The sequence below is a fragment of the Rhamphochromis longiceps genome, linkage group LG1, assembly GCF_057381845.1.
Source record: "Rhamphochromis longiceps isolate RC_006_pf linkage group LG1, R_longiceps_female_GT1.1, whole genome shotgun sequence".
Taxonomy (NCBI): domain Eukaryota; kingdom Metazoa; phylum Chordata; class Actinopteri; order Cichliformes; family Cichlidae; genus Rhamphochromis; species Rhamphochromis longiceps.
The window spans coordinates 43,102,075-43,110,828 of record NC_140557.1 but is presented as its reverse complement, the minus strand read 5'-3'; the positions used below and the strand labels follow the sequence as shown (position 1 = coordinate 43,110,828).

Below are 8,754 nucleotides of genomic sequence, written 5' to 3'. Positions count from 1 at the left end.
GGTGCAATTAGATTTAAAGGTAGTTCATTTTTAATCACATACTGGATCTGTGTATGATGTGTTTTGATAAATTATGTATTTTCATATCGGGAAACATCCTGCAAAACAATGTTGCGTTATTAAAATGTTGCATGAAAATATTCAGTAGTTTAGTAGATGATAAATTGATTAGCTGGTAGTACTGTGGTGATTTCACAGTAGGGCACTGTGTTGGACTGTGGCTGTGATGCTCATGGTCAGTGTTGGGTCACATCAAGTGTCGTAGATTAATTTGTAGTTAAGCTGACGATGCTTAGATTCATTCATTGAATTCCACCTTCATGCTAACTGCATAGGTCTAGTATAAAGAAAATATCCACTATACTGAAAATGTAGGAAATGGAAATCAGCCAAGATATCTTGTGAAACATCTGGTGACTTAAACACCTGACTGTTCACATATTCCTGTTTAGGTGTGGAGGCAAAGTCACCCTCTACCAGATGGGCAACAGAAAATAGTTCATTTTTACATGTCTTTGTCACTACATGTGTCCTACATAACAAGCTGAGCAGATTCGTTAGAATTTCAAATGGAATAACATTTTTATTCTCGTGTATTACTATTAAAATATTAAAATAGCACACGATTAATTTTCCTCTGTGTAAAAATAGATGGTAGACTCGTCCTTCAAGGAGCAACTTTTTACTTTTGAGTACATTTCAGAGCCTGTATTTTTTAACCTTTACTTGAGAAAAGAAGCTGAATCAGTACTTCAGCTTTTAGTAATTTTTAACACAAGTATCTGTAAATACAGAATGTCTGTACTATTGTCACCTGTGCTGTAAATGTTCATTGTTCACCTTAAATGAAAGGGCTTTGGTCACGTTTACGTATACGTACGTAACTGTTACATGTTACGTAAGTACGCACTGAGTTCCGCCAGATCGAGGGGTGCGCAGTCGAGCGACACAAGGTCGTTACTGCAGCGGTTAAACATGATGTCTATAGCTGCCCGCTCAGGGGTGTTTTCCCCTTACATGCAGGCCACCGCTTTCGCAGTTGCGGGGCCTCTGAAAGCTCTTGTACCCGGGGTTGTTGTAAAGGGAGAGAATATTCTGTTGAACCCGAAGAAACAGTTTTTGTGTCGCGAGTCGCTAAACGGTCAAAGCCCAAAGACAGGCCCTGCTGTGACAGTTAGCATCAATGGTAAGTTGTCATTGAATTTTAGCATTATCTGAACTGGTAATGTTAGCCTTTTGTTTAGAAAAAGCACATTTAACTTTAACGTCGGATCCCGCGGACTGTCTATATCCTGATATATTTGTCAGTAGGAGGTTTTCCCTCTTACGTTTATACAGTCGGCTGCTGTTAGCTTTCTTATACAGGCAGTTAGCCTTTGGGGCTAAAAGGAGGCTACAGCTGACGTGAGCGTTACGTTAGTGTTAGATAATCAGGACTGACGACATCATCTCAGGGCTCTAAATATCTGATACAAAACCTTTTTTAGAGGCTCTGTTAAGTACCGCAGTGTGCGTGGCGTGAGCGTTGTTGGGGTCCGTTCAGAGCAGAGTGAAGCTGACCCCCCACCCACTTGAAACGTAAAGGCAAATAGGCGGAGCGGTTAGTGCTACGTTTGTGCAGATTTGTGCAGGTAAAATTAGCGTTTGTGCTGCTACGGTTTCCGAGATATTAAACTTTATTTTATAGGTCATTCAAAGGTCACCATCCCCCCAGACTGCTCCAAAACGGGCCAAAATGGTCTACTTTTTTAGTGCTACGTTTGTGCTGGTTTGTGCAGGTAAAATTAGCGTTTGTGCTGCTACAGTATCTGAGATATTAAAAGTTATATTTTTTGCTGATGACATCACCATCCCCCCAGACTGCTCCAAAACAAACCAAAATGGTCTACTTTTTTAGTGCTACGTTTGTGCAGATTTGTGCAGGTAAAATTAGCGTTTGTGCTGCTACGGTTTCCGAGATATTAAACTTTATTTTATAGGTCATTCAAAGGTCACCATCCCCCCAGACTGCTCCAAAACAAACCAAAATGGTCTACTTTTTTAGTGCTACGTTTGTGCTGGTTTGTGCAGGTAAAATAAGCGTTTGTGCTGCTTCTGTTTTAAAGATATTAATGAAAATGTAAAGGTCAACCAGCCCCCCCACATTACCCAAATCCAACAAAAGTGGTATCAAACGTTTGTGCTACGTTTGTGCTGGTTTGTGCTGCAAAGATTTTCGTTTGTGCTGCTATCATTTTAAAGATATTAATAACAATTTCTAGAGGTCATCAGAGGTCAACCAGCCCCCCCACATTAATTAAATCAAACAAAATGGGTGTCAATCAACTGTGCTACGTTTGTGCTGGTTTGTGCTGCTAAAATTTTCGTTTGTGCTGCTTCTGTTTTAAAGATATTAATGAAAATGTAAAGGTCAAAAGGTCAACCAGCCCCCCCACATTACCCAAATCCAACAAAAGTGGTATCAAACGTTTGTGCTACGTTTGTGCTGGTTTGTGCTGCAGAAATTTTTGTTTGTGCCGTTATTATTTTAAAGATATTAACAAAAATTTCTAGAGGTCAACCAGCCCCCCCATATTAATGGAATCAAACAAAATGGATGTCAAACGTTTGTGCTGGTTTGTGCTGCAAAAATGTTTGTTTGTGCTGCTAACATTTTAAAATGTTTAATAAAATAACGTCTTGATGCGTGCTTAATCATCCAGGTAAGTAAATCCCAAAAGGTTGATTCTGTTCATCTGGACATTTTCAGTTGGAGAAACGTTTCGTCACTCATCCAAGTGACTTCTTCAGTCTCAGCTGACTGTAGGTTTCCCCAACCATATAAACAGTACATTTGCATAGTGAAGGAAACTAGCGCCACTGAATGAACAATGTGCCGGGGGGTTAATTCCATGATTGTTAGTATGCAAATTCTTATGACCATTGATCAATGACAACTAATCAAAGCCTATTGATCAATGGCCATGAGTACCATTCACAGAAAGTGGGGAATGGCTACAATCACAGCATTGTAGGATGGCGAAAGATGTACCCTTGGGCCCCCCTTCTCGATCCAGAGATGGTCAGCATCCTGACAGCCCGATGGACGAAGCTGTCTCTCAGTCTGCTGGTTCTGCCCCGGAGGCTCTTCAGTATCCTTCCTGATGGCAGCAAACTGAAGACGCTGTTGAAGGGATGAGTGGAGTCACCTGTAATGGAGACGACCTTCCAGATGAGGCAGGTGCAGTAGATCTCCTGGGGAGGGAGGCAAGAGAGGTCCCCACAATGCTCTCGGCTGCTCTCACTACCCGTTGTCATTTTTTCCTGCAGAACCCAATGCAGGAGTCATACCACACCAGTGATGCAGCTGGTGAGGATACTCTCAACTGTGCCTCTGTAAAAGGTGCTCATAATGGGGGTTGAATCTCTTGTGCTTCTCAGTTTGCAGAGGAAGTAGAGTCACTGTTGGTCTTCTCCACATTCAGGGACAGGTTGTTGTTGCTGTACCACTCTGGCAGATGGTTAACTTCACCCCTGTAGTAGATCTCGTCGTGGGTCAGCAGAGTGAAGAGAAGGGAGCTCAACACACATCCTTGGGTAGCCCCCGTATTCCGTGTTCTTGGGCTGGAGGTGTTGCTGTTGACCCGTACTGTCTGCTGTCTTCCTGTCAAGAAATCTAGCAGCCCGTTATACAGCAAGGTGCTGATCCCCAGCAGATCCAGTTTGTGAATGAGTTGCTGGGGAATGATGGTGTTGAATGCTGAACTGAAGTCTATGAACAGCACTCTGACATATGAGTCTCTAGTGTTCAGATGTGTGAGGGCTGAGTGAGGGGCAGTTGAAATTCCATCATCGGTTGAGCGTTTTGACCGGTATGCGAACTGAAATGGATCCAGGTTGGGGGAAAGCAATAATTTGATTTGATGCATGACTAACCGTTCAAAGCACTTAACTTAATAATGATGGAGGTGAGTTTGACAGGACGGTAGTCCTTAAAGCAGGAGATAGATGACTTCTTGGGTTCAGTAATGATGGTGGAGGGATCTCCACACACTGTCTGGGGATTGTGTCACCACGGTCTGTAGAGTGGGCTTGTAGTCTGTGATGGTTTGTATTCCTTGCCACTGCCTCCAAGTATCTCTGCTGTCGCTGAAGCTTTGCTGTAGCTGATGCCACGTGACAGGTTTGCCCTTGCTGTTCTTAGACTCACCTAATTCCCGGCTCTGAAGGCTTGCATTTTTCAACTTTAGGAGCATTTAAACCTGACCTGTGAGCCATGGTTTCTGATTGGCCCAGACAGTGATAGTCCTGGTCTCTGTGACATCATCGATGCATTTTGGGATGTAGGCAGTGACAGTTTCTGTATATTCCTGAAAGTCTGTGGTGTTGTCGTGTGTGGCGGCCTGTGGTGGAAAAGCAGTGCCTCTGAGGACCCTTCTGGCCACACCTGCACCTGCTTACGAACTGGTTTGGTGACTTTGACCAGGGGCCTGTGGGAACCCATGGCACACCTAGATTTCTGCCTGTACTGACCCTTATGCAAAATAGGTGGAATTAAGACAGTTCCAAAAGCAAACACAACTGATCAGTGCTGAGAGTGGTCCTGTTGCTGAGGTTGGGATGATCCTGTAATCTCTTATGAACGACCTCCAACGCTTCTATGACTGGGATGCAAGTGAAGACAGATGTAACATCTCTCTCTCACTGTACATGTACTGTTTATAAAATTAGGGAAACATAACCTGCACAAACAAAATAATTTGCAGGACAAATGTTTGACATCAATTTTGTTCGATTTGAAGAAGGTAGGGGGGGCAACTTCACTCACGGGTGTTTATAAGGTTGGGGAAACCTACAGTCAGCTGAGACTGAAGAAGTCACTTGGATGAGTGACGAAACGTTTCTCCAACTGAAAATGTCCAGATGAACAGAATCAACCTTTTGGGATTTACTTACCTGGATGATTAAGCACGCATCAAGACGTTATTTTATTAAACATTTTAAAATGTTAGCAGCACAAACAAACATTTTTGCAGCACAAACCAGCACAAACGTTTGACATCCATTTTGTTTGATTCCATTAATATGGGGGGGCTGGTTGACCTCTAGAAATTTTTGTTAATATCTTTAAAATAATAATGGCACAAACAAAAATTTCTGCAGCACAAACCAGCACAAACGTAGCACAAACGTTTGATACCACTTTTGTTGGATTTGGGTAATGTGGGGGGGCTGGTTGACCTTTTGACCTTTACATTTTCATTAATATCTTTAAAACAGAAGCAGCACAAACGAAAATTTTAGCAGCACAAACCAGCACAAACGTAGCACAGTTGATTGACACCCATTTTGTTTGATTTAATTAATGTGGGGGGACTGGTTGACCTCTGATGACCTCTAGAAATTGTTATTAATATCTTTAAAATGATAGCAGCACAAACGAAAATCTTTGCAGCACAAACCAGCACAAACGTAGCACAAACGTTTGATACCACTTTTGTTGGATTTGGGTAATGTGGGGGGGCTGGTTGACCTTTACATTTTCATTAATATCTTTAAAACAGAAGCAGCACAAACGCTTATTTTACCTGCACAAACCAGCACAAACGTAGCACTAAAAAAGTAGACCATTTTGGTTTGTTTTGGAGCAGTCTGGGGGGATGGTGACCTTTGAATGACCTATAAAATAAAGTTTAATATCTCGGAAACCGTAGCAGCACAAACGCTAATTTTACCTGCACAAATCTGCACAAACGTAGCACTAAAAAAGTAGACCATTTTGGTTTGTTTTGGAGCAGTCTGGGGGGATGGTGACCTTTGAATGACCTATAAAATAAAGTTTAATATCTCGGAAACCGTAGCAGCACAAACGCTAATTTTACCTGCACAAATCTGCACAAACGTAGCACTAACCGCTCCGCCTATTTGCCTTTACGTTTCAAGTGGGTGGGGGGTCAGCTTCACTCTGCTTCCGTTCAGTGCCACCCAGTATGCGATACGTCTCCTGCTCTGTATGTGCGTTTCTCCTCTTAGGTCGCAGACAAAACTCCAGACACAGGAACTTATCGTTGCACTAAATCAAGTAATCGTATTTTTTTTGCTCCATACCTGACTACCAGCCCTGGGACTACTAATTTGAAGAGTGTAGTTCTAATACATAGTACAGCATGTTTTTACATGAGGCTCACCTGTCTGTTCCCTACTCTTCACTGTGCTCTCCACATAGAAAAGTTGAGCGGTTGGGTTTTCCCCCTCTGGTAACAGTCAGTTGAAGTGATAAGAAGGTAGCACTGTCTAAACTTGCTCTTCACTCTGAGCTTACTTGACCCAAGGACTCAAAGGTCCATCTGCCCAATTTGAAGTCAAAGCTAAACTGACAAGAAGCGCAGAGGCTTATAAAATCATCTCATTTTATAGCCATCTAAAGTAACATGAGTAGAATTAAGTAGTAATAATATGCTAATAATAATCAGGCGACGAGTCACCACCAAAAGTAATAGCACACCATCCCAATTGAGCTGCTCGAAATGATATAAGTTGTGGGGATTGTGTCAAAGCTGCGAGGCGAGTGTCACAGCAAAGATAAGATAAGATAGAACTTTATTAATCCCTCGGGTGGGTTCCTCTGGGAAATTCGATTTCCAAAAAGCACAGCACCGACAGAAGTTACAGAGTTACAGAATATTATATATATATATATATATGTATGTGTGTGTGTGTGTGTGTGTGTATATATATATATATATATATATATATATATATATATATATATATATATATATATACATACACACACACACACACACACACACACACACACACACACACATATATATATAAATGAAGAGACAAATATAAATAAAATATACAAAGGGGATAAATAGGAATAAAAATAAAAATACAAGTGAATTGCACATTTCAAGTATGAAATGTGAGGCTGAAGATGGAGAATAAGAATAAATCTGACGAATAATAAGTGTGCTCTTGCATTGGCACTCATAAATGTCACGTGCTTTTGTAGTGTAGGTGATCAGATGTATTTTGAGTGATTTTTTTTAACCTTGCAGCCTTGTAACTTCTGAATTATATTGAATGTTACTGCCTTATCCTTGTTAGTAAGAATATCAAAATCGTGTTTGTGTTTCACATGTGTTTCTTAAATAAACATTTTTATATTTGCAGAAGTTGCATTTTAAAGGAAACAAACAAACCAATAAATGCAGTATACTACTTAATTTAGACAAAGGATCCACTAATTTAAAGCTGGAAACTTTAAAGCCCAGTTGCATTTTTTTCAAGCTGTTGAGGCTAAGAAAAAAACTGTGTAACTCTTTGTTTGCAGTAGAGGTGGTCTGCTATCATATTATCTGTTTCATCAATTATATCCAGCCAGTCACTGGAGAACAAATGTTTTCAGATGTGTTTGGTGCAGCACATGTATGCCAAGGAAAAACATGATAATAAAGACGCTACTTTCTTTCTGAATGTCTCACCCTGATGTGTAAGCTGAAGCTTCCTGGCCACCGTCAGGGAGTCAGTCTTCCTCTTTAACTGCTGGGCAAAAGCTGGTAAGGACACTGTTGTTGTGGTCCTTGAACTCGTTCGCAGCTCACTGGAGAGGCAGATCTGTTTAGAAAATCATTTAGTAGTCTCTAGTTTCGTTTAATTTGCTTTGAATTAATAGTTTGGGCACCATTCATTGGTGATGAATCTTTACTCTATTTAATCCCAGTAGTCTAACTTCCAGCTACTGTTTTTGCAGGATCTGCAGGAGTCAGATTTGCTCATACAGACATCAGAGTACCAGACTTTTCTGACTACAGGCGTCCAGAGGTGCTTGACCCCAGCAAGTCATCTCAGGACAGCAGTGAATCCAGGAGAACCTTCTCTTACCTGGTTACTGGGGCGACAGCGGTGGTGAGCGTCTACGCTGCCAAGACGGTGGTCACTCAGTTTGTTTCTTCCATGAGTGCCTCAGCTGATGTCTTGGCTATGTCCAAGATAGAAATCAAACTGAGTGACATCCCTGAAGGCAAGAACATGACCTTCAAGTGGCGAGGCAAACCACTGTTTGTTCGTCACCGCACAGAGAAGGAAATTGCTACCGAGGCTGCTGTCAGCCTCACAGAGCTGCGAGACCCTCAGCATGATAAGGACAGAGTCATCAACCCCAGCTGGGTCATCGTGCTGGGAGTGTGCACACATCTGGGATGTGTACCCATCGCCAATGCCGGCGAATACGGTGGCTACTATTGCCCCTGCCACGGCTCGCACTATGATGCCTCTGGCCGCATCAGGAAAGGCCCCGCCCCCCTCAACCTGGAGGTACCTTACTACGAGTTTCCAGATGACAACACAGTGATTGTGGGATAAATGGCACTCACAGGACTGAGATGGCTTTGTACTTCAGTTGTCAGTCCATCACAAATGTATTCAGGTGCATTCTGCTGTGTTAGTTAGTGAGAAGATGTTGAGGTGTTCGAAGGGTTTAGATCCTTTCAACAGCTCACTCGAACATGAGAGCACCTCTGCTTTGTTTTATATAATGCCATAAAGGCACATTACACGCTAAAAACAAGGAGGAGCTTTTGAGTTTTGCATTCAGACAGTTGACTACACTTGGAAAACTTCATAGTCTTTTTTTCCTTTCCTGAGTACGACTTGAACATGATAAACATCTTGAGTGATATAATCTAGCTCTGGAGAACAAATGTATTCAGATTTGGATAATAAAGATTTAATTGTATTTGACAGCTGTGGGTCTGTGTTAAGCCT

The 8,754-nt window shown here is 41.9% G+C and overlaps 1 protein-coding gene and 2 long non-coding RNA genes across 3 annotated transcripts in view; 2 read left to right on the top strand and 1 right to left on the bottom strand.

The window, feature by feature from the left end:
• The first annotated feature begins 908 nt into the window (after positions 1–908).
• Positions 909–8,732, top strand: uqcrfs1 (ubiquinol-cytochrome c reductase, Rieske iron-sulfur polypeptide 1). The gene is made up of 2 exons (XM_085410159.1): positions 909–1,186; positions 7,742–8,732. Exons 1-2 carry the CDS (start codon positions 976–978, stop codon positions 8,350–8,352), a joined length of 822 nt encoding a protein of 273 aa, XP_085266285.1. The 5' UTR covers positions 909–975; the 3' UTR covers positions 8,353–8,732.
• Positions 1,204–2,325, top strand: LOC146679294 (uncharacterized). The gene is made up of 2 exons (XR_014912143.1): positions 1,204–1,631; positions 1,779–2,325. It is a non-coding gene; the product is annotated as an uncharacterized LOC146679294 (long non-coding RNA).
• The window catches only part of LOC146679292 (uncharacterized), a 13,911-nt gene continuing 12,630 nt past the window's right edge, over positions 7,474–8,754 (bottom strand). Inside the window, exon 3 of the long non-coding RNA XR_014912142.1 lies at positions 7,474–7,605. This is a non-coding gene — a long non-coding RNA (uncharacterized LOC146679292). The remainder of the gene's footprint in view (positions 7,606–8,754) is intronic.